The 25,489-nt window shown below is 53.8% G+C and overlaps 1 protein-coding gene across 1 annotated transcript in view; it reads left to right on the top strand.

Moving 5' to 3' along the window:
- The window catches only part of PAK3 (p21 (RAC1) activated kinase 3), a 32,290-nt gene extending 17,490 nt beyond the window's left edge, over positions 1-14,800 (top strand). The window contains exons 5-14 of the mRNA XM_044682474.1: positions 23-157; positions 803-965; positions 2,535-2,598; positions 5,355-5,403; positions 5,597-5,709; positions 7,957-8,074; positions 8,439-8,538; positions 10,359-10,555; positions 12,275-12,412; positions 14,711-14,800. Coding sequence (XP_044538409.1) covers positions 23-157; positions 803-965; positions 2,535-2,598; positions 5,355-5,403; positions 5,597-5,709; positions 7,957-8,074; positions 8,439-8,538; positions 10,359-10,555; positions 12,275-12,412; positions 14,711-14,800 — 1,167 coding nt within the window. The remainder of the gene's footprint in view (positions 1-22; positions 158-802; positions 966-2,534; positions 2,599-5,354; positions 5,404-5,596; positions 5,710-7,956; positions 8,075-8,438; positions 8,539-10,358; positions 10,556-12,274; positions 12,413-14,710) is intronic.
- The last annotated feature ends 10,689 nt before the right edge of the window (positions 14,801-25,489 follow it).

Genomic DNA, 25,489 nt, shown 5'->3' with positions numbered 1-25,489 from the left:
TAGATGATGTTTGCATTGGTAGAGTACAAAAACAGCATCAGAACCTCCCTTGGCTCCCCCGGTGTCTGAAGAGGAAGATGAAGATGAGGAAGAGGAGGAAGAGGAAGAGAACGAGCCCCCCCCTGTAATTGCACCACGCCCTGAGCACACAAAATCTGTAAGTTGCCCAGGGCTGTCCTGACTGACATTTGCCCTCCTCCAACCTTGATTGAACACTTTCTGTGTTGTGTGCCCAGGCCTGTGGAAGGCACTCACTGTGAGTGGGACGGTAAGGTGTCTTTGCATGTCCTCAAGGGGCTCGTAGCCTAACTTGGGAGACAAGATCCCTCCACAGGAAGCTGCTCTAGAGGTCAGTGCCACGGAGCATTCTTTAGTGGGCCATTCTGGTTCCTCCCCCCATCCCCCCCGGCCCCCTCCCCACGTCAGTCCCCCGGCTTGCCACTGTTCCTAGCTCCTGGGGCTGAAGAATGTTGGGGGAGGTTGGGGGGACGGGGGGTGCCCTTGGTCAACCCAGTCTTTGAACCACAGACCTGATCCCCTGTTGGGCCTGTCCTCATGGGCTCTGTGGTCTGGTGGAGAGTGAGAGCTCAGCATCACTGCCACACTCCAATGTGGGCCGCCATGTTGAGGATGATCTTCTCCTAACGTCGTCCTCGAGTGAGCTGTGGAGAGAAGAGTGTTTGGGCCACCTGGCTCTCAGGGTTGTCTCGGGGCTCCAGCGAGAGATGGCATGGACAGTGCCTTGCAGCTCTGTGCGTCTGTGCTCACTCTTCTTTGACTGGGGGTTCCGCCTGCCTTTCAGATTTATACACGCTCTGTGATGGACGCCGCTCTGCCAATGGCTTCCCCAAAAGAGGCTTCGGCCCCCACAGCGGAGAACTCGCCCTCCAACACGCTGTATCGGAATGCTGACCGGCAGAGGAAGAAGTCCAAGATGACTGATGAGGAGATCCTGGAGAAGCTAAGTGAGTGTTCTGTCCACCCTGCCTGTCTCTGTCTCTGTCTCTGTCTCTGTCTCTGTCTCTGTCTCTGTCTCTGTCTGTCTGTCTGTCTGTCTCTTCTGGAGGGGGTGGGCAAGAACAGACATTTGTCACTCAGAGGGCCTGAGGGCCCATCTAGTCCAACGTTCTCCTCTTCATAGTAGCATCCCAGACTCCTGGGAGCCAAGAGGGAACTCAGAGGGGCTGTAGAATCATAGGATGATTCTGAGACAGAAACAGCTTTCCTGTTATGTTACAGATGAGGAAACGGAGACCTAGAAAGCTCAGAGGGCCACAGATTTAGTTGGATGGGACCTCAGAGATCATCTAGTTGTATGTTACAGATAAGGGAAACTGAGGCCTAGAGAGGTCATAGGGCCACAGAAAGGACCTCAGATGTTTTTTAGTTCAGCCCTCACCCCTTTATGTTGCATATGAGGAAACTGAGGCCTAGAGAGGGCATAGGCCCAGAAGTTTAGAGTTGGAGGGGATCTCAGATCATCTAGTTCAGGGGTCGGCAAACTAATTTGGCCCCCCCTCCCGCCCCCTGTCCCTGCCCCTGCCCCTGTCTGCCCCACCCCACCCCCTCGCCTGTTTTTGAACATTCTGAAAGCTAATGATGGTTCTGACATTTTTAAATTTAGTAAAACTTGATTTTAAAAATGTCCCAACCCTCCTTTAGCTGGTCATGTCCAAAAGCAGGCGCCGGGCAACTTTGGCCCATGGGAAAGAGTTTGCTGACCCCTGGTTTATTCTAACCCTCTTATTTTACAGATGAGGAAACTGAGTCTCAGAGAGGTAGAGTGACTTGTCCATGGTCATACAGGTAGCCAGGATTTGAACCTGGGGCTTTGGACTCCTTATCCAGCAACCCCAACACTCTTGCCCAAGGTCACACAGCTAGTAAATAGCAGAGCTGGGACTGAAACCCGATTCTTCTGACTCCAAATGCCATTCTCTTTCCGCTAGCCCTCATCTATTTCGACCCATATTCCAAGTAGGAATCCTCTCTAACATCCCTGACAAGTGGACTTTCAGCATCTGCTTGCAGACTCCAGGGATGGGGAACTCACTACCCTCCTAGGCATCCCGTTCCACTTTGGGACCACTCAAGCCGAGAGGAAGTTTTTCCTTGTATGGAGCCTAAGTCTTTAACCCCATTTGCTCCTAGTGCTTCCCTCTGGGGCCAAGCAGAACAAAGCTAATCCCTCCTCCAGATAACCTACCGTGAGTATGGCACTGTTCCTCCAGGCTATACTGAATGGAAATTGAGAGTGGGAGGGCTAAATGAGCCCATCCTGAGCCAGGACCAGAGCCCAAGCCTCCAGACTCCTGGTCTCCTTGGGGACTTGAAGGCCCACTCGGTGCAGAGCTGCAGTTTGTCTCAGGTTGCAAGTGCTCCCATTTCCCAGAAGGGGAGCCTGAGGCCCTGAGCAAGGCATTCATTCCCCCCGCCCCGGGGTGGTCCCTCAGCCAGGCAGTGGCCCCTTATGGGTTTTGGGGCCTCATTCCCCTGTGCTGTTGACCAGCCTGTGTCCTTTCTCTCTCTCCTAGGAAGCATTGTAAGCATTGGCGATCCCAAGAAGAAATACACGAGATTTGAAAAAATTGGCCAAGGGTGAGTGAGTCTTTGTGATTGCCAGAGAGAGAGTGAGCATACGGGCTCTCTGGCCAGCAGCCCTCCCTCCCTGCTTGGGGCCCGTTTAGGTAAGGCCTCCCCTCTAAGCCCCCGATCTAGCAGGGGCCTCTGGCAGTAAGTAGCCCAGGTAATGGTAACATGGCGGCATTTATTCCATGTTGAGTGCCCTGGAGAGGAGAGGGCCAGCTTATGGTGGGCTGGGCTGGCTGGGGCAGGGGGCCGGGTAAGTAGAGAGAGAAGGCTTCCCCGAGAAGGTGTGGCATTGGAGTGAGGCTTTCAAAGATGATCGAGAAGTCGCAGGTGAGCAGCAGGAGGGTGGACATCTCAAGCCTGAGGAGCAGCCGTGGACCCGTGCCTAGAGGCAGAAGGAGCAGAGAGCAAACGGGGCAGCGTGGCGGCTGCCCACCCGAGGACCATGGGAGGCAGTTAGGAAGGCAGAGGCTGGAGGAGCAGGGAATCCCCCGGGGATGCAGCTTACTCAGAAGGCAGTGGGGGATCTGGAGATTCAGGAGAAAAGCAGGGAGCAAAACTATGGGTTAAAGATTGCAGAAGTCAATCCAGGAGGGTTAGGACCTGGGCTGCTCATCTCCGTTATGGACATGGGAGCGGGTGCTGAGAATAGAGCCAATAGCACGCGGGCCGGGTAGACACTTACTAGCTGGGAGACTCTGGGCAGGTCACTTCCACCCCCCCCCCCCATGTGCCCACTTCTTAATAGCCAGAGTTCTGGCCAGCATCAGCTTCTTGACCTGTAGAAAGAGGAGGTTGGACTAGATGACCTCCAAGATCCCTTTCAGCCTCAAATCCTGGGATCTTTTCAGCCTAGTACCTACCCCTCCCTTTCCTGTGGCCCCTCTGCCATCTACCAAGTGCTCCCATTTCCCAGAAGGGAAGCCTGAGGTCCTGATTTACCAGTCTGGCCTTACTTAACTCTTCCCATGCCCCTGATGGTGGAGTCTGGCCTCCCCTACTCTGTGCTCCTTGCTACTCACTCTTCTTGGCTTGCCCTCTCCAGCCTCTTGCCCTGCCCTGCTGTGGTGGGTGATTTCTCCCCTTCTCCACCTGCCTAGGCCTGGCCATGCTTCAGGGTTGGGGTTAGATGCTCCTTCCTCCTTTCCTGGAAGCCTTTCTGATCTGCCCAGCTGGAAAGGATCAGTCCTACTGTCAGGTGGAAAATGGGCGCCTTGGGGATCAGCATCTCTGGTCTTGGGCTTGGCAGCTAGCTAGATTGGAGGGCTAGGGAGAAGGAAGGACCTAGACCCTGAGGCTGTGAATCTGAACAAACCCCTGGGCTGCTGGGAAGCTCCGATGAGATGAGATGAGATGGAAAGCTTGTTGCCAACCTCTCGGGCTCTCCGAAGGCCCCTGTAATGGTTACTATTGCCTCCAGGCCTCCTCCATCCCTAAAGGCCAGGCCAGGAGCTGCTCCCCCCTGCTGAGCTGTCCTGGGGGAGTCCCACCCAATGCACCTGGGGGCCTCCTGCACACATTCTTTTAAGCTGATTTCTTCGGTGCAGAGAAGCAACCAGGGGTTAAATCCAGCCCTGGACTGAAGAGGTTTGCAGGAATGGAAAATAAACCATGGGCTGAGCCAGCTCCTTCCTTGGCATGCCCGGCTTGACCACCAGAGGGATGTTCTGACCGGGGCAGAGGCAAAGCTTAGCTAAGACAAAGGAGCCCTCCTTCAGGAAGCTGACAATTTACAGCAGCCACTTAGAAGGAAACTGGATGGCTGGGTGGATTGGGAGCCAAGCCTAGAGATTGGAGGTCTTGGGTTCAAATTTGACCTCAGACACTCCCTAGTTGGGCGACCCTGGGTAAGTCACTTCACCGCCATTGATTGGCCCTTACCGCTCACCCTTCTGCCTGTGAACCAATCCGTACACAGTACGGATTCTAAGAGGGAAAGGAAGGGTTTAAAAACTCAACAAATCATGATTAATCCAGTAAGACCAACTTCAACATTAGGTAATCCCATTTCTAATTGGGGGAAAGATGAGGAACTTTCCAAGTTGGAAGAGGAGAGCAAACAGGGGCAGCTCCCTGAATTCAGAAAAAAAGGAATTCGATGAGGGTGTGATCGAGGAGGTAGACTAAACGCTCACTCCAGGGCCAATGTCTGCGTCATTGACACATGTAAAACCCAGTGGAATCGCTCTTTGGCTCTGGGAGGAGGGAGGAAGGAGGGGAGGGAAAGAACATGGATCATGGAACCAGGGCAAACCAGCCTAAAATAAATACATAAATCAACTTTGAAAAAAGAGGAAAAAAGAAGTATCTCCCCCCTCCCCAAGTATCTCCAAAACAACCAAAGAAACATGGAAGGGGCCAGCCAGGTGGCTCAGAGGATTGAGAACCGAGCTTGGAGAGGGGAGGTCCTGAGTTCAAATGTGCCCTCGGATACTTCCTAGCTAGGTGATCCTGGGGAATCACCATTGCCCAGCCCTTAGCACTCTGGGCTTGGAACCAGTGCACAGTATCAGTTCACACCGCAGCTTAGAGAGCTCCTCCAGGGCTGGGTGCTGGGCGCCGGGCGCCGGGGAGTAGAAAGAAGAACAGGGTTGGGGAAGCTTCCTTCCAAGCTTGGAGGTGAGAAAGGAGGACTTGTGAGCAGGGCTTTGCTTTGAGCGGTATCAATCCCTTCATTTCCTTCGAAGGGCCAGAAATGCACACAATTGGGCCTGGTCTCCTTAGTCATTAACTGAGCTCTTTTCTCCCTCTCCCCTGCGCCCCAGGGCCTCAGGTACTGTCTATACTGCATTGGATATCGCCACCGGACAAGAGGTAAGTGCTACCATCGAACCAGTTCACAGGGAGCCCAGGCCCACCCGGCCTGGGCTCCCTGGGGCCTGGACCCACCTGGCCTTGGCCTCTGTGTCAGCCCTCACTCCAGAGACTTTGGGATTGTTTCAGAGGCTGCTGGGGAGGGGGGCCATCCTGGATCACATTCATGCCTGGGTCTCCAATGTCCTCTCAGGTGGCCATAAAGCAGATGAATCTCCAACAGCAGCCCAAGAAGGAATTAATTATTAACGAGATTCTCGTCATGAGGGAAAATAAGAACCCCAACATTGTGAATTATTTAGACAGGTAAGCACTTCTCGGCTGGGGGCTGTGGTGGCGGCTGGGCAGACCTGGTGGCTGGCATAACCATAGCCAGCCTTACTAGAGAGCCTCCCAACACACCCATGGAGACAAGGGCGGTGGGTGCTATTGGCCCTATTAAACAGCAAGGAACATGGAAGCTCCAGTAGTGCTTCGAGGTCCCTTGCCACAGTTGTGTCATAGCTAGTGGTAAGTGTTGAGCAAGGCAGGCTTTGAATCCAGCTCTTGGCAACTCCAAGCCTCATCCTCTCGCCTCTGTTGTGTAGACATTGTGATTTGGTGAGCCAGTGCAGCCAGCTGCCTGATGGACATGTGGAGAAAGAGGTCTTGGCCTCAAAGCTGTACCCATTGGGGGGAGGTTCTCAGAATAACGAGATAACTCCGGCGCCATACTTGACTTAGTGGCCATAGACCCTCTCGGACTGTGCTGGGAGTTCCGGGCCTGGGAGATGGGTAGCCCCAGAGAAGGGCACTGGAGGGGCAGGCAGTCCTGGGGAGTGGGCTCTTTGTCCATGGATACAGTACCAAGCCTCCATTCTCCATACGTAGTTGGGCTGAGGCTTGGCCTCTGCCCCTCACCTACTATTCCTGCCTGACTAATAATAATAGTGGGGACCGTGGCGGGAGAGGAGAGGGACACAGTGAGTGGTCTTTGCTTTTGTAAGCCAGGCAAGCTCCTGCCTGGGAAGCTTTTACAGCTCACGGTTGTGGGGCAGCTGACCTCTCTCCGAAAGGTGCCCAGCATGCTGTCTGTGACTCATGAGGCTGAGTCATGTCTAGTGAGCTCATTCTTTGGTAGGTAGGACAGAAATTCTCTGAGAAGAGGGGAGTCATCTGTGGGGGAGAATCTGGAATGAAACCAAGCTGGACCCAGGCTCGCCTCTGCTTCTCATTGGCTGTGGGCCCTCAGTCCGGCTCCTTCTTCCTCCTTTGGGATGAAGGTCAGCATGAAGACAGGAGCTTAGAGCAAGAAGGGACCACAGAGACCATCTAGGCCAGCGGTTCCCAAACTTTTTCGGCCTCCCGCCCCCTTTCCAGAAAAAATATGACTTAGCACCCCCTGTCACATACTATCACCGCCCCCAAATGCACCTGTGGCCGTCACCGCCTCCCTGGATCGCTGCAGCACCCACCAGGGGGCGGTGGCGCCCACTTTGGGAATCACTGATCTAGGCCAAGCCTTTCACAATAGAGGAGGAGATGGAGGCTCCAAGTGGCATCTGGAGAAGAGAGGAAGGCTTGGAACACGATGGCGATCTGTGACCTTGTGCCACAGCATGGCTAGTACATGGGCCTCCCATGCCCTAGAGACAAACACATCTGGAAACCCAGGGGCAATCGTCCAGTAACCCAGCTCAGCCATATCTCTGCCACATCCAAGACCTCCCTGTGTCTCTCAGTCACCCTTTCAACGATATAGTTGGTTTGCCAGGTTAAGAAAAAGACACTAGTACCTGCCTAAAGATAGGTGGCAGCAACCACTGCCCTCCTGCTTCATAAGATCAGTTGGCCCGCCTCCTTGATTTTGGTAGCAGAACAGGGAAAGGACTTGCCCATTCAGTCTCTTCTGTAGCAAGGGGGATTTGATTTGAAACCAGATCTCTTGGTTCAAGAGCCAATACTTCTACTTGCCCCAAGCTTATCTCCGAATGGTCTCCGAGGCCCTTCCCTCCCTTCCAACTTGGAGGGACATGATTCTTTGCAATCTGAGCTGTGTAGCAAGCCCGTCTGAATAATTCAGACTAAGAGTGGACTTAAGAGCTAGAATTATGCAGATGGCCAGGCTACACCGCCGGGGAGTCCTTCTGCTACTCTGTACACTGCCCATCCCTTTATTCACTCTACATTGAAAATGGCCTCCTGGCCTGGAACACCACATGGTCTTTGAGGCCCTCTCTTCCCCTCCTTCTGCTCCTTCCCTCTCTTTCTCATGTCTTACCCAGAGGGCAATCATTGTGCCTTGGGCCACCTGGCTTTCCAGCTTGACTTCATCATCATTCTAGAGCAGAGAACATGGATTGCCTGAGCATAAAAGGACCTTAAGGGTCATTTAGTGGTTTTTACAGATGAGGAAACTAAGGCCAGAGAGGGGAAACGTCTTGCCCAAGTAATTAGCCGATTCTAAATTTCAATCTAGCTTCTTTGACCCTTCTCTCCCGTGCCCTGAGTCAGTTGTCCTGGATTTATATGGGGACACTCCCTTAGCCCTCTCTGTTCCTTCATTCCTCATAGCTATTTAGTGGGCGATGAGCTGTGGGTCGTGATGGAGTACCTGGCTGGTGGTTCTTTGACCGATGTTGTCACAGAGACTTGTATGGATGAGGGCCAGATAGCAGCCGTCTGCAGAGAGGTAAGAAGTTGAGGCATGCCCCACAGCAGGGAAGTCCTCAGCCCTGGAAATGATGGCCTTTGGGATCTTGCAGGCCCCCAGACCAACCATGGGCACCAGAACATGGAACCTCTTCCAGGGTATCCTTTTCTCCCATTCCCAGGCCAGGGGTTTCAGGTGCTGCATGGAGGACCCCAACCCCAGCTCTGTTTCTCCCACTCTCACTGTCACAGGGGCTGGGGTGTGTCCACCGGGGTTGGGGGTGGGTTATTCTGGCCTCCCAGGCTGTACCCAGCTGGGGATGGCTGGGGATGAAGCGGGTGGGATTGTGTTGGGCCCAGGAAATGCTCTCAGCCTTTTAACCAACAGGATGTTTTTGCTTCAGTGTCTCCAGGCCTTGGATTTCTTACATTCTAACCAAGTCATCCACAGAGACATTAAGAGTGACAACATTCTTCTCGGGATGGATGGCTCGGTCAAACTGAGTAGGTACCCATGGGCTGTGGGTGGGCCATTGGGGAGCTTCTGCCCTTGGGGCAAGGCCATAGCCGTTGGTAAGAAGCATCTAGAAAATGGGCGGGACCAGAGGAGAGAAGCTGGCAGACGACCTGGGAGCCCAGAGCTCATGTCAGGCCTTGGCGAGGGCATCATGTCATTCCGTGCTCATACACCCCACCATAAGCTAGGCGGTTCAATTCACTTCCATTCAGGAGGCACTTACATTGTGCCAGGTATGGCTGTGGGCCTTGGAGATACAGAGACAAAACTGGAATGCTGAATGAAGGGCCAGCCATTTAGGTTTCGTAGCAGAAATCGGCCTCCCCAGAGCAGCTCCTTTACTTCATGCCAACAAGTATGGCGCCAGATCCTTTCAGCTCTGCCCTGGCTGAGCGATCACTGAACCCACCAGAGTGGGACACGTTTTCTTCCTCAAAGCTGGCTTCTCTGGTCTTCTCATATTGCCCATGAAATTTCCCCACCACTCTGGATTTGAGCTTGGGTGCTCCAAGGGCAAGGAGGCCCTTTGAGCAGCACCTTTTCCCCAGCCTGATACCCTCACAGAAACTAGCTACTCTCCAGCCAAGGGCTTGGTTCCCTTGTCCAAAGCCCTCCAAAAAAATTGGGGATCACCCAGAGCTCACTTTGGTCAGGTGACCTCAGAGATGACCCCGAGTGGCACAGAGCCAGGAATCTGTCCCCTTTGGAGAGGATTCTGAATCCCCATAGGCCAGCTAGTGTGGGGAATAGTGGAGAAGGGCTGATATGGGGAGCTATTGGGCTGCGATCCCTTAGCCTTTGCTTTTCTTGGACTCACTTTCCTAATCTGTAAATAGGGTTATTTGTACTTATGCCCCGCAACGAGGTATAGGGAACTCTCAAATGAGGAAGGGTGGCACAGCCAGGGACTTGCTCTGTGCTTAGCCACCTAAGAGACTCGGTGTTAAATTCATTCATTCCTCTGGCTCTCAGTTAGTGGCCAGGGCAGGCCAAGCTACTCTGAGGCTGCTCAGGAGATGCTGGGCACATTCTCTGTCTATCAGCAGAAGCCCCTAAAGGCCTCGGGACCCTCCAAATTCCAGGAGGATCCCAAGAAAATGGAATGTCCAGTCATGGGCATGGTGCACCCAAGGCTGGCAGCTCGCTGCTCCTTCCCAGTCAGTGACAGCCAAGAGACTTGCCTTTTGCTGCAGACGTGCTTCCCTTGGCTTTTCCTGCTTCAGTAGTAGCCAGTTTGCAGAGTGCAGGCAACAGGGACTGAGCTTCTGATTCCTCTGGTCTAGAGAACTCCCTACACCAGGGCAGGTCAGTGCCTGTTCTGGAGCACTGAAAGAGGTTAAGTCTTTTGCCCAAGTGACCCCACCAGTATGTATCAGAGGTGGAATCTGAACCTTACATCTTCTTGCCTTTGAGGCCAGCTTTTTATCCACTTCACCAGGATGATTTTCTGGGGTAGAAGGCCACGGGGGCCAGCTAGCTAGGTAGCTCAGTAGATAGCCAGGTCTAGAGATGGGAGGTCCTGGATTCAAATCTAGCCTCAGACACTTCCTAGCTGTGCGACCCTGGGCAAGTCACTTGACCCCCATTGCCTCGCCCTTATCACTCTTCTACTTTGGAACCAATACACAGTATTGATTCAATGATGGAAGTGGGGAAGGGTTTTTTAAAGGAAGAACAGCCCCTGCCTGACCCCAGAGTGAGCTAGCTTTCCTGTCCTCTGCCTGTTTAGGGCATGCTTGGAAGTGTCCCTTTCAGTGTGTGTTTGAGTGTGCCATGCCAGGACCTAACAATGCCCTTTTCTCCACAGCGGACTTTGGGTTTTGTGCCCAGATCACCCCTGAACAAAGCAAAAGGAGTACCATGGTGGGGACTCCCTATTGGATGGCCCCTGAAGTGGTGACAAGGAAGGCCTATGGCCCGAAAGTGGATATCTGGTCCCTTGGGATCATGGCAATAGAAATGGTGGAGGGCGAGCCCCCATACCTGAATGAAAATCCCCTGCGGGTAAGTGGGATAAAGAGACACCATTCTGCCACCCTGCCCACAGCCCAGGGCTCAGAGTGAGGCCAAAGCTGACAAAGGCTGGTTCTCCCCGGACGGTTGTCATGCAAGGGCCTGCTCCAGTTTGATGTCATTGCTTGATTCTGGTGTATTTCAGGTCCAGAAGGTACATCAGAGCTAGCAGGTCTACTCTCCCAGGCCTAGCACTGACTACCTGTGGGACCTTGGCCCAATTCTTGGCCTCAGTTTCCTCTTCTGTTAAATTGAGTGGGCTGGATGAGATGGCCTCTAGGGCCCCTCCCAGTTCAGCCAATCTGTTCATCTCTGGAGTACAGGCCCAGTGGTGGCAGGTGGGTCTAGTGTCCAAGGGGCCGGCCAACTCCTGGGGGTAGATGATCTTTTCTGGCCATAGCTGCTATAGCTTGGAGAGACTGGAGGAGGGAATGCTTGCATCAGTGGACCTCCAGCCTCTAGAGCCGGGCCAGGAATAGGGAGAAAGTCCTGTCTAGGGCCAATAGGTCACAACTCCCTGCTCCAGGGAGAAGGAGCAGGTCCAGGGCTTGACCTGCGCCCAGAGACTCAGGCTCCCTGCCTGGGACTTGCCTTGGTGTTTATAAGCTCCTGTGCCCATGGGGAAGCAGCTCAGAGAGACTCCCTGGAGGCCCTGTTCCCATGGCTTCCTCCTGAGTCAGAGGCCCTATCTCTGTCCTGTGGACAGATGGTTCCCCTTCCTGCCCGTTGGCTACCTCCATCACCTGCTACCCCCAATCTGGGGCCTGAAGCAGGGCCAGGTAGGAGGGATCCTGTGGAGCAGCGTACCCCACTGCCAACTGGTTGTGTCTCTATCCCTGCTAACTGGTAGAGGGAGGAGATGGCCAGGCCCGTTCCTGGGTATTAACCAGGCCTCTCCCCTAGGTCAGGCTAGACAGTGCCTGCATGAGCCAGGCAGGCCTGGAAGGGGAAGCCAGCCCTTTGAGAATGGAGCGGTGTGCCCAAGCAGGCTTCAGATGCTAAGGGAGAGGTCTTCACTCCTGGATCGATTGACGGATTGGGTGGGGGGAACATTTAGAGGAGAGAAGGAGGGGGCAGGGAGGAGGGCTGCTACAGAGCTAGGAGAAGTGGCCCCCTCCCCTATCTCACCCCCTGAGGTTCCTACGGTACAGGAAACCTCTAAGTGCTGGGTCTGCCTTGGATTCTGGCTCTATCATGGACCATACAACCTTGGGCAAATCACTTCGCCTTCCTGAGCCTCGGTTTCCCCTTCTGAAAAAATAGGGGTTTGGCCTAACTGGCTTTGGAGGTCCCTTGCAGTTCTGTCATCCATGATCCTAGGGTCCTCCTAGATGGAGGGTAGGGCTCCTCTCCATGTTTTCTGGGACCCCCAGCACACACCGTGGTGTTCTTTTTTTCCCTACCCATTTACCATGCTCATTTATATTGTCATTGATATATATGTAGATATACGTTAAGCTTCTTAACTTAAACAAGCACTTGCTAAGTAAGCCCTTGGTGGTTTGAGCTGGAATAATGGAAACCAGCACTAGAGCCCGCATCAGGTGCACTTTGCCAATTGTGGGCCCTTGGGCTAAGCTTGTTGGGCCTTCTCTCTAAAATGAGTAAGAAGAGCCTTTCCTTGTAGTCCTCTTGGGGTGGGTGTGAGTGCCCTATGAGCTCCTGGAGGAGAAGGGCCCTCTTGCCTAAGTGCCTCCTGTCTCTGCCCAGGCCTTGTACCTTATAGCTACTAATGGTACCCCGGAGCTTCAGAATCCTGAGCGACTTTCTCCTGTGTTCCGAGACTTTTTAAACCGCTGCCTGGAGATGGATGTTGACCGGCGAGGGTCTGCCAAGGAGCTTTTGCAGGTAAAACAAAGAGGACAATGGGAAGGACAGCAGGGACCCCTAGCCTGCCTCCTTGCTTGCCTGGCTTTCCCCCAGGGCCATATCTGCTCTCTGCAGATACTTATAGCTCAAGGGAGTGATCACATGACATCTGGCAAGTGGGGCCTTGGTTCTAGAAAAACCTTTTGACTGAATGGAGCCAGCAGGGTGGCCAAAACCTTGAGTTAGGAATCCAAGGACTTACCTTTGAATTCTCATTTGGCCCCTTCCTGCCCATGTGAACTTGGTTGAGTGCCTTCCCTTTCTTTACTGGGCAGGCATCAGTTTCCTGCTCTGTAAAAGGAGGAAATCCGACTCCTCTGATAGCTGTGATTTTGCGATTTGTCCAGCTCTAAAGGCCTCAGCCTCTATATGGGCTATTCTAAGCTTGGATTGTGATAGAAGAGCTAGAAGGCACCTTTCGGACTGTCTTAGTCTATCCAGCTCTGCTTCCCATTTCTGAGATGGAGAAATTAAGGCCCAGAAAGCACCAAAGGATCATAGGGGTTCAGCAAGCCCAGCCCCTCTTCCATTTCCTAGAGGAAGAAACTGAGGTCCCAAAGGAGATCTGACTGGCCCAAGGTCACATGGGGAAGAAGGCTTTTGAGCCAGGCCCTCTGGCTCCAGAGCAAGCACTTTGCTTATTATACCTCACCTGTATCCTCTGCAAAGACAGTCCTAGAGCCCAGCCTGGAATAGCCGTCCTGAGGACCCAAGTGTCCTAAATTCCAGCCATGTATTCTGTCTGCTTGGCCTCCTATATTTTTAATCTTCCCCAGGAGACTTCTAGGACTTGGTGACTTGGGCACCCAGCATCCCCATGGGCTCAGAGAAAGCGCACTGCTGCCCAAGTTAATCTATGAGTGTGAGGCTCATGGTCTCAGAGGTCTTGAGGCCCTGGATCTCTCATTCCTTGAGTTTTGGGGAGCGTGGTGAGACTCATGTTCAGCTTCGGTCCCAGTGCTGGGAGCAAGTTTTTTGGCTGGATCCCAGGGGACCCACAGCTGTCAGACTTTGCCACCATTAGCCATTTGTTTTCTGATGCCAACAGGCCTGAGCCACAGACTGGGCCACACTGAGCCTGTAGCCTTTGGTCCATTAGTGCACAGACCGACTGAGAGGACAGACCCCCTGTGTATAGCTAGAGTAGCATCCCTGGACTCCCACCCAAGGCTCGTGGAGTCTCTCTCAGAAGTCACTCGCGTGTGTCCAACCCGTAGCTTGGGGCCAACTACTGATGACTTTCTTTGTCCCATCTCCACTGACTTGAGTGCCCAGCTTGCTTTGAAGGCTTCTAGCCCAGGCGATGGAGAGGAAGTGCTAAAGGGTCAAAACTGAATAAGGCAGGCTAGGGAGTTCCGTGCGTGTATGTGTGTGTGTGTCTGTCTGTCTGTCTGTCTGTGGGGGGGGGCAGGGGCAGGGGCAAGGGGACGTGGATGGCAGCTTTGAAACTCGCCGAGTTAGGGCAGCAGTGGGGCTTCCAAGTGGAGATGTTGATTCCCCAGGTAGAGGCCCGAAGCTAGAGCGAGAGGTTGGGGCTGGAGGCAGAGATCCGGGGACTGTCCGTATGGATGGGATGGCCTGAGAATGGAGAAGGGGCTAGGTAGAGAAGAGCGGAGGCCCGGCAGCTGACTTGTGGGGGATGTCTGCACAAAGGCAGGGGTTAGGGTCAGGAGGCAAACCAGGCAGCAAAGAGGAGAGCTCCCAGTCATCAGAGTTTCGAGCTTCTGAGCCAGCAATGAAGCAGGAAGACAAAAGAAAGGTCACTGAGTTTGGCCGGCGTGAGGGTGGTTCTTGGCCAAGGAGATGCTTTGGGTAACTGTAAGGACTCCTCCTGGGTCAATTCAACTCATGAGGCAATGAAAGTCAGGGACCGACTGAGGTTGCAGCTCTGTGACGTTCAGTTCTGGGAAAGCGTAAGATCTTATGGGTGGGAGATGGGCCAGGAGGGTGCAGCAGAAAGCATTCTGGTTTGGGAGTCAGAGGAGCTGGGTTCATGACCCGGCGCTGACCCTTACCACCAGCATGATCTTGGCCAAGTCCCTTCTCCTCCCTGGGGCCTCGGTTTCCTGGGCTGCTAAATGAGGGGCTTAGAGCAGCCAGCCTCTGAGATCCCTTCCAGCTCTCAGTCTATGGCTCCATGGTCTTGTATCATATGAAAAGCAACACAGATGAACGGGACATCACGGCGTGCTGCAGAACAGAACCCAGCCGAATGGCCTGTGGTGTTGAAGGAAGCGGCGTCCCAATAATGCTCCATCTTTTCCTTTTTTATTGCAGCATCCTTTTTTAAAACTAGCCAAGCCTCTCTCCAGCCTGACTCCTCTGATCCTTGCCGCGAAAGAAGCGATTAAGAACAGCAGCCGCTAGTGAGGAGAGGGAGGGCCTTCACCCGCCCTGGCCCTGGCGCGTGTAGACCCAGATCCCTCAAGACTGTAGGATCTCACTACCTGTGCTGCAGCACAGACCGAAAGACAAACAAACCTAATTTGGATGTCCCCAGTGCATGGGGGCTGAGCCCGCCCTTCTAGGAATGGAGCCTTTCCCCCCACTCCCTCCAATCATATACCTTTGCCAGCTGGAGCCAGCTCAGGGCTGCATGGGCCTTTTGAGCAGCCGGGCTAGAGGAGGAAACATCTCCTGGCTGTTTCCACCAGCTGCCCCAATAGTCAGGAACAGCTCTCCATTGTGGGCTGGCTGCCCATGCCCTTCCTTGTCCAATGCCTGGCTTGTTGCTTTTCCCAGTGTCTGGTCTGCTTTGGCATTAGAGAAGGAAGAAGGGGCCCCTCCGGCTCTCAGATGGCTTCTGCCCACCTGCCCACCTGGCTCCCATTCCCACATTCAGTTTGCCTGTGGTAGGACAGACAGAAAATAATGGCTTGGCTGTCTGCAAAGAGGCAGAATGAGCGTGCTGTGAATGAGACCTCATCTGTGACCTCAGCCCTCGAACCCTGCTTCCAACCCCCAATCCCCAATCCTCACCCGAACCCCCGAGCTTGGGGCCTCCTTCCTTGGGTCAGCTCGGTTTGTCTCACTCATGGTTTGCGTTTGCCTTGAGAAAGGTAGCTTGTCACATTTATTTTCTTTTTCAAAGTCAAAAGATGAGTGTGTTTAGGAGGGCATGGCTTGGGGGTTCCATTTTCTGCCTGAAGCACAGGAAGAAGGCCCCCCCTACCCCACCCCTTGGCTTCCCTTGTTCCTAGATGCCTGGAGAAGGTTGCATAGATTCACATGGCAAGGCCTGTTCCTGCTGGGCTTCAGGAGAGAGTCCTGGTCCCCACCCTGAACTTGTCTCTGGATATCCGCCCAGGAAGGCAATCCAGGGGGCCTCCAGAAAGATCTCCATGCTACCTCTTGACTCCTCCCATGTGCACGTGGTGTCACGTAGTGACCTAGCCTCTGCCCAGGGAGAGGAGAAGAGCCTGCCCCCCCCCCTCATGACCGAGCTGAATCATTTTTATTCTGACAATAACTGTGTAAGGTGATGATTTGTACATTTTTTTTTTCATAATAAAAAGATCTGGTGAGGAGAGACCTGGTTAGCACTCACTTTGCTAGTGAGCTGTGGCAGGATCTTTGCTGCTGACTTTGTGTCCCCTTTGAGAACTGGGCATCGGTTAGGCTCTTGAGAAGAAGACTATGGGTGCTGTCCCCCTCTTCTAGGTTCTCCCCAGACAGGTTTCAGGTTAGGGTGTTTGTCCTGTTAACCATTTAGCAACATTGAATTCTGAGAACCTGCCCACATGCCTCAGTGGGAATCTGTTTCCTTTTCCAGCAGAGTTCCCAAAACAATTTCACTTGAGAACCCCCCTGAGGCATGAGTGGCACTCTTTCATGGTCTTTCCCCAAAGACTCAGCTGCTGACACTTTTTGGTTTCTTACAAGGAAGGGATGGAGAGAGTGAAGGAAGGAGGAAGGGAGGTTTCAAGGGAATGGGAAAGAAAAGAAAGGACTTGCTTCTTTTTTGAGCTCAGTGACATCTTGAAAAGATTTGAGTTGGGTTTCTGAGTCCTTGAAAAACTCAAGGTTTCTGTTGAAGAAAGCTCAAGATTTGTAGTATGTCAGGCATCCGAATACAATGTGTCTGAATTCAGGCTAGGAAATAAAGGGTTAAGTGAGAGTTTTTCGGTCTATGGTTCCCTTCCTGCCATTTCGAAGGCCTATTCACCCAGTCATCTATCCATTCATTCATCCATCCATCCTTCTTTCCTTCCACCCACTCACAGACTCAGAAGATACCTTAGTGGCCATCTAGCCCAGCCCATACCCAAAAAGAATCCCTGCTGTAACATATCTGACGTGTAGCACATCACCCATCAACAATACAAACAAATAGTTATTAAGTGCTTGCTGTGTGCAAGACTCCATGCTGGGCAGAGGGGATACAAAGACAAAAAAAACCAAACATCTGTCCATTTATCCATCCTACCACCCATCTAGTCACTTGCCCATTTACCCACTCATGCATTCACCTACTGCCTCTTCTATTCATTCGCTTGGCTCACTCAGCTACCTACTCATCCAGACCTCCATTCATAAGTCCTTCTACCTATTCCTATACTTACTCATCCAGGATTCACCCATCCACCTCCCTGTTCATTCATCTGTTCATTCCCTTTTCCATTCTGTCTTCCATAGCTCTCATTTCTTTTCCAGTTTCTTCCTCAAGCACTCGCATTCCATTTATAAAAATGTTTTTAATCTTTTGAAGCTCTTGTTTCATCTCTTCTGGGAATTCTAGTTGCGTTTGTACCCAAGCTGGGTTTTTCTCTGAGCCTTTGCTTGGAGTCACGCTCCTCCTTTACATTTCTGTCCTGAGCATTCCTGACACCATAATAGCTCATTATGGTAGGGTCCTGGTTTCGTTTGCCCGTTCTTCCAACCTTCTTCCTGACTTCGGCTTCATTGTGATTATATCCATTCATCCGTTCATCCACCTATCCTAGCATCTCCCATTCACTCATTCATCTATTCATTTGTCTGTCTCATCTATTCTTCATTCATACGTTCACTCGCTCACCCCTCTACTAATCCATCCATGATCTATCCCTACCTATCTTTCTGTCCATCGACTCATTAACTTATCCATCATTGATCCACCAACCAACCCATCCATCTCATCATCTATCCAACTGCCTAGCTGACTGACCTTCATCCATCCATCCATCCGTCCGTCCGTCTGTCCATCTCCCCACACAGTCAGCCATCCCCTGAAATGAAAGCACCGTCTGTGGGGAGTTTAGGCTAAGCCCACACTGTTAGTTGTCCCATCGGGGAGGTGATTCTGCTTTCCTGTGTGGATAGAAGGTTTGGGGGACTTGGCCCTCCAAAGAAATAGAAACATGCAAAGGAAGGAAGACGAGGCGAGGAAAGTGTGTGGACCCATCCTTTGTTTGGAGCGGTCTCTGGGGGAGACAGGCTGGCTGGGCCAAGGAGTTTCCAGGCAGCTGCTGGAGCTAATGCGAGGCCTTCATTTTCATTTTAGTTGAAAATCCGTGTTTGTATTCCTCAGTGATAGATGTCGGTTGTCTCCATAGAGGCATAAGATGCTTGTTGGGTTGCAGTGGAGGGATGGATGTTCTGTCCTCGGTGTGTGTGTGTGTGTGTGTGTGTGTGTGTGTGTGTGTGTGTGTGTGTGTGTGTGTGTGTGTGTGTGTTAGGGGGTGGGGGTGGGGGGGATCCTGACCTGGGTTGACCAGAAAGAACGATGAACTAATAAATGTCCTTTGTGTGCCCTTCAGGGCCTTTCCTTGGAGACCCTGAAGCAGTGATCCTTCAGCTCACTGCATGTAGGGAAATGGCTGTTCTTCTGGGTTCTCCAAGGTCCTGTCTGACCCCTGCTGGGCCACAAAGGCCAATGGTAACCCAAATCTCTAGGCATGCCCTCCAAGCAGACAAATGGACGAGTGTGCATATGTAGATATTCTGAGAACCATCCATTTTCTCAGGCTCCTCCTTCCATGATGCTGGACAGCTACTTACATTTTGTTGAAGTATTACCGATGGGCTGTTTCTCTTGCCAAACTTCTGCTGGAGGAGTAGCCTACGACATGTTTAAACATCCCTTCCTCCCTACGGCAAAGGCCTTTTTCCCCGTTCCCCACCTCTTTCTCTAGTTCCTCCTGGTAAATGTGGCTGGCTCTTTCCTGTGACTCCAGGGCTTCTCAGCTCCCAAAGCCTCAGCCTGGGGGCAGTGGCAGGAGGGGCAGAGAGGCCCGACGGGCACAGTAGAGATGACTCGAGAGAAAAAAAGAACCTTGATGTTTCCCTGTGAATTAGTGAGTTGTTGCTTCCCCGCAGTAGTCACAGGTTGGCCGTCATGATGTCCGGCGTCAGTCATTGTGGTGGGCGATGGCTACGCTTGCAAGGCCCTGCCTGTCTGTCCTTGTCAGTTTCTGTGTGTCTGTGCTCTGTCATTGGCCACTGACCGGCCGTCTATGAAGACTCGAGTCAAATATTTATTCTTTGTCTAATTCAGATTTCTTTCTGGTGAGCTAATTCTGCTTTACCATTGGTCTTCACGCCCATCCCTCTCTTGATAGATGTGCTTCTTGTTGCTCAAGTTTCCTGAGACTTGGAGAAGGATCTTTGTAACTCCGTGAGCCTGGAACAAGCCCATTTCTTTGCCTCTTGGGCTGTTTATTCTAACTGAATCCATCAGAGAATCAGAGAACATTAGACATGGAGGGGATCATAGAGCTCATCTAATCCAACCCCCATCATTTTACAGAGGAGGAAACTGAGGCCCAGAGAGGTTAAATGCCTTGTCCAAGGATACAAAGCAAGTTAGCAGTGGAGTCAGGGACTCGAAGGCAAGTCTTCTGGTCCCAAGTCCAGGGCTCTGCCACACCACATTGCCTAGCAGATGCCGCTAAAACTCTTTGCCCAAGTGTAGATGAGGTCCAGCAGAGGACAGTGCAGCCAGCTCGACCAGGTCTGTAACGCTCTGTTCAGCAGGCGGCATGGGGATGTGGGCTGCATGTGTATTGGGCCCTCCAAGGCCATCACTGGCCACAGAAGAAGAGATGAGAAGGCCCAGGCTTATCGGCTCTCCAGAAACTTATGCTTCGTCCTTTGGATGGGTGGAGTCTGTTTTCAGGACTGAGGTCAGAGGGGTGAGGAGTCTGGTTTTCCAGAGGCCCAGAATGGAACGGGCCCCAGAGGGTCCAAGCAACAAGCCTGTGACCTGAGAGAGCATGGGAAGTGGGTGGTTCCTCTGTTGTCCTGAGATGGTCGGGTTGTCGGGTTGTCATATGCTAAGGGATTCACCGGCCCCTCCAGGTCTGGGTCTGCAGCAAGTAGCTCCTGTCTTTTATTCATCTAGGCAGGATTCTTCTCTTAAGTCCAGATAGTTAAGTGGGGCTGATTTTCCCAGAAGTGAAGGCATGGGCCTGAGGGCTGAGTGGGTAAACATTGGCAGATGGCAAATGCCACTGGCACAGGCAGCTTGCTGGCACTCCAGCATGTTTGGCTGGTGTTGCTTTGAGGTACCCACCATGGGCTGGCAGTGCTCCTGGCATAGCACAGCAGGCAGAATTTCTAGAAAGACAATGTGTGTGTGTGCACGTGTGCAAGCGTGTGTGTGAGTGCTCCCTACTCACTCACTCAAATGATTTTAGGCTTGGCATTGATGTGAATTCTGTCACCACTAACCCGGATCCCTGCCCCTCCATGCCTTGGCATCCTGGGCAATTCATTTTCCGAAAAGCCTCCATAAGGCCCCACCTCTCCGTTCTGGAGGCTTGGGCCATTTGTTAGGCACTGGGCTAGTGCTCAGGCTGCCTGTGTGGGACCAGCCCCTTTCCCCATCAGGTCCTTTTTCGGTGTTCCCTGTGGTTATGCTGCTGGTCCTTAGTTTGCTGCCCCCGTGCCCACTCTCCTCGTCCGAGGCCTCTGACCATTGGGTTCTTTGGAGAACGTGGGGTTCCTGTGACGTGAAGCCCTTCAGGTCCCCAACGAGAACTTGGGATTTGAAAGGTGGGCTTTTGTGGCAGCGGGTAGCTCCTTTGCAAGGAGATTTCATCTTTGTGGCAGGGCTTCTCTGGGAACGTGCAAACACTCCCTCCAGAGCAAGGTCTTCCCTGCCATGCCTAGCCACCTATGGGGCCTCCATCCCTCGAGGCTCAGCCAATAAGAGCTGCTGGGTCCCCCCGATGGCTGAGCTGGCAAGGACACGTGATGATGCAAACCCTTTCCTCTTGGGGTAAGGGAGGCATGGGTTCGAGTTGTGAGTTGCAGAATGGGTTCGAGCTAGGTTTTCTGTGTCGTGGGCTGAGATGGGCCAGAATTCATGCTTGATCGGGGTCCCTAAGAGCTGGGAATATCTTCTGGAGCAGTGTCAGCTGGAGTAAGGGAACGAAATCATATCAACCCACCACTGTAGCGTAAAGAAAGCCCTTCCAAGTTGGCAGCCGAGACTAAAAATGCTGCTCTCCCTATGTGCGGCAAGAGGGTATAGCACCTGGCCCGTTACCTTTGTGCCCAATACCATTCCCACTTCTCGATTGGCTATGGCTGTCTGGCCCTAGGCTGGTATAGTGGGAGCTTAGCAAGTATCAGGCCCCAAATATACTTCCCAGCGTACAGTGCGGAGTGGCAGGGGAAGCCAATGAGTATGGTCACTCTGCAATGGTGAGCTGCCCCCTTTCCTGAAGGATGAGGCCTTCCAAAAGAGGTGTATTTATGGGAATGCCCAGTCTGTTGCAACCCTCCCTCCTCCAAACTGTCTTGCTCCTTCAGTCCTCAGTCTGGCCAACCCTGGTGCCCGGGCAGCTTGTCCAGCTCCACCTCTGCTGATGATACTCAAGCACCATCTGCTGACTTGGAGTCCCGTCCCAAGGCTACACCTTGAGGTGGATGTCAAGTAATAAATAATGTTGGATCAGCCCAAGCAATTCTGAGAGCTGCCACTGGGGGAACAGCACTGGCCCAGGGTGTGGCTGCCTAGACCTAGCGGTGAGGCTGGCCACCTTCTGCTCTGTGGCAGTGGGCAGAATTGTAAGTCGAGGTTTTAGGAGCTCTTCTGGTCTAGAGGTTAAGCCTTTCAGACCCAGCCTCAAAGGGGGTGAGGGTTAGTAGCCATCCCCACCTCAAGTTGGCCTCGGTGTTTGCTGGCGAGGTGGGTAAAAACTCCAGGGCTGGGAGGGACGACTTAGAGCTCTCATGGTCCTGAACAGGTCTGCTGGGAACGGGCCTTCTCTCACTGAGGTCTGCTCATCGGAGGCTGAGGGGCCTCACTTATCCTGGGGGCATGGGGTGTGAGGAGGTGCTGGCTTTTTGTAGCAGCCTCTGCCCTCCATCCAAGAAGCAGGGCCATGCCCTAGACTAGGGGAGCTCGTCCCATTTCTCCACATGACCTCTCCCAGCCCAGGTTCCACTCAGCTTGGGCTTCTAGGCTAGTGTGACTTGGGAATGAAGGTGCTCAGTCCATGGGGAATGGAACCTAGAGCATCTGGGGGAGGCTGCTGCAGGAGAAGGGCCTGGGGTGACGCAGGGGGCGCCGTGTCATCTCCTCTGTCTGAGGACCTGCCTGCCAGGGGCTCAGTGGCCATCACAGGATGCCAGAGCTGGAAGGGACCTCAGAGAAGACCTAGCTCACTCAACTCCTTCCTTTTCTGGGCCCAAAGAGTGGAAGGGACCTATCCAAAGTCACCCAGCAAGTGCAAAGTTGAGCCCCCGTCCACAGATCCCTTACCCAGGGCTGCTGCTTCTTTACTATGTGCTCCTTCATCATATGGGCTCAGTCCCAGAATCCTGTAACTCATTAGTGGCTTGAGTGTAAAATGGAAGCCTGGCTGGGAGAGCCAGATCCCCGTGATCCTCGGTGGGCTCCCACATGGGGCCTTTAAGGGAGCAGGAGCCCGGCCCTGGCTGGTGACTAGCATGCCTCGGCTAGCTGGGGCAGGGTCCGCGCTCCTAAAGGGTCCGAGGCTCTGGCCCAGCTAGGGACCTCCTTTCATCCGCAAATGTGAGTTGGCCGTGTCCTGTCCCATCCTGTCCTGTCCTGTCTTGTCCTGTCCCATCCCACGCCAACCTGCTCTCCCTCTTCAATGCCAGGTGGGCTGGGCTGGGTTGGGGTTGGGGAGCCGGGGTGGATCCCAATGTGAACTTCTTTGACATTGTGGTTGACGCACTAGAGATTGACTATGGCTTCTGCATGACTGTATCTTGAGTGTAACAAATATTGCTGTTCGAAGCTTGGACCTCCAGTCCTGTGAATAAAAATGACCTGAACCGCACACTGCCTGCCACGTCTTGTCTTCTCTGTCGCTCCTGGGCTGCCTCCTCCCCTTGCCCCTGCCTTGGCCTTGCCCTTGTCCTGGCTCCCGCCAGTGAAGGTGATGCCACCTCCCAGGGCCTGCCTGCCCAAGGGGTGCCCATGCCTTGGCTCAGGACCGTGTCCAGTGTGAAGTGCCTCCAGTATGTGCACGTGGCTGGAGAGACAGCTTCCATGTCTGTGGTGCTCCAAGGTTTCATCCATCCTGACGCCCGCTGGACAGCTTCCGTTGGACATGCCATCCGTGTCTCGAACTTGACATGCCCAACACAGAAGCTATTCGATTTCTCTACCACTCCTGCCAACCGCCCCTAGTAGACTTGGGAAGCCCCGACTTCCCATCCCTTCTGGGACGTTCACCAGCTCCAGGCAAGTTGCCCTTCTCTGAGCCTCAGTTTCTCCATCTGGAAAATGGGGGAACTCTTTGTAGTTCTGGCCTCATGGGGTGGCTGGGAAACTAATGAAGCGATACAAGTGCTTTGCAAACTTAAAGGGGCCACCAAATCACGGATTGATTTTCACTGTTCTGGGGGTTGGAGACCTCATAGTCATCCTCAGCTCTTCCATTCTCTAGCCCTCCTCACTGCTGGGCCTTTGCCCAGGCTGTTCCCCATGCCAGGAGTGCATTCCTTCCTTGCCTCTGAGAAGATGAGCTCAGGTGGCCTGGACTTTTGAGGAACCAGAACTGGGTTAAGGAAGGAGATGTTTGGGTGTGGCCCCTTTCAGATTTGGGCTACCCAGTTCCTTTCTTCCCATGGGAAAGGGCATTCAAGTGAGCAGCCATTTGCACATGAAAGGGCAAGGGAGCCCATTGATTCAGGGCCTGCCCATGCCCTCTCCTCCCCCTCCTGCTAGGGGGAGGGCAGCACTAGCCATGGAGCTGCCGAATCCTTCATTCGGAAAGAATGCCAGTCAAGAAGGCCTTGTCAGGCCAGTCCTTTACCCCATCTCTTACCCAGCAAAGCCTGGCAGACAGCTCTCTCTCCCCACCCCCACTTCCCATTGGCAGAAGCGCAGGGCATTGCCTGGCAGGGCAGGGTTTGATAGTGTGGCCTCGGGGCACCGGCAAAGTTCCTATGGGTCCTCTGGCTGATTCGAAGCTGGAGGTGGCACAGAAGCCCGCCTTCATCAGAACAGCTTCCACTGCCGTCCACACGTCCGCCAGTGTTGTCCGAGGCCACGGTGGCCCTTTGGCCCTGAAATCAGAAGCGCGAGCTGTGCCTCAGTCACATGGGCGCTGCGTGGCCCCCTGTCCCAGCCATGCTGTGGTCTTTGTGGGAAGGCACACCCACCTTACGGGAGATGTTCAGTTGCCCCTTTTGGGATGCCGCCATTCCAGTAAACACCCGGGCGTTGAGCTCACTGGGACCCCCGGATGACTACAGACATGGCAAAGCACCCAGGCGCAGCCCCACAGAAAGCCCCGAAGCTGGGGAGTGGGAGATGGTGGGCACTAAGTTATTCCTCGACCGCTGGCACCCGTTGTTCCCCAGCGGGGAACGGAAGCCTGCTTTTGCTCCCGGAAGTTCCTTCCAGAAAGAAAGGTCTTCGTCAGTGCCGGCCGAATGGAATTTCTCCTACGGCATCCCTTACCCGTGGCCCACTGCGATGCCCTATTCACGACGATTAGCTAGCACTTCTACAGGGCTTTAAAGGTGGCGGGGCCCATCCCACACAGCATGTGAACCCCTCAACAAGCCCCGGAGGTGGGTGCTGCTGGTATTACCATTTTACAGATGAGGAAACTAAGGCAAACACATTAACTGACCGAGAGGCACTGGCCGGCCGGCCGATAACCCAGCTAGGGAGAATGAGGCAGTGGATGAAACCACGCGTTCCCCATCCCAGGGTTGGCCCTCCGCCCAGCAGGCCACGCAGGTGCCTCGGATTCTTTCTCCAAATCCAGCCTGAATCTGGGACTAATGAACCCCCCACCCCCAACAGCAATTAGGGGTCTGGTTAGCTGGCCATTGAGACCTTCCCCGGCCCTGGCCAGAGGAGGGCAAGGCCCAGGAGGCCCTGCGTATGGAGGGGCCCTTCAGCCTGCCAGAAGCCAGCAAGGCCGCCAAGGGGAAGAAGCCAGAACCCCTTTCCCAGGTTCCAGGTGGCGAGCTGGGGAGGGGACAGACACTGGACGCCGGGATCCTGGGACCTTCTTAGAGCCTACATCAGCGGCCCAGCTCACCACCCTCCTGGGATCCATCGGGCTGGCCAGACCAAGGGAGCCGGCCCACAGCCGGAGGGTGCTGAGCTTGTGGCAATGGAGGAGTGGCCACCGGAGACAGGGAGCCAGCCCGCTGCCCCCCTTCCTCCCTGGGCAGGGCTCTTTGGCACACGGCAATATTGCCATCTTCAGGCCAGACAGAAGCCTTGCATCCATTCCCTGCCCGCCCGATGGTTTCAAAGCTCAAAGGCAGCCTCATGGGTCGCCCGGGCTGGCCGGTATCTGGGGACCTTCTCGGTCAAGCCTCTCATTTCCCAGCAGAGCCAATTCAGCCCAATCCTTGGCCCATTTGGCTTGCAGCTCTCCATGCAATGGAACCCCATTTTGGTTTGGGGTCTCGTTCCCATGGAGGTCTCCTCGGAGGTCCGGGCCCACCCCCAGACTCCCAAGCTTGAAGGACAAAGCTGCGGAGAGCAGCTCCTGCTCGTTGGCCCCCCCCCCCCCGAGGCGCTTTTTGCAGTGGGGAGCTCTCTGCCTTTCAAATGGGCCCATTCCACTGTCTGACACTCAGCCTGGCAGGAAGCTTCTTCTCCAGCTCACTGCAGCCCCCCCCCCCCCC

This window comes from Gracilinanus agilis, chromosome X (assembly GCF_016433145.1).
Source record: "Gracilinanus agilis isolate LMUSP501 chromosome X, AgileGrace, whole genome shotgun sequence".
Lineage (NCBI taxonomy): Eukaryota > Metazoa > Chordata > Mammalia > Didelphimorphia > Didelphidae > Gracilinanus > Gracilinanus agilis.
Note: the sequence above shows the minus strand (reverse complement) of the source record. Positions and strands in the feature narration are given on the sequence as shown.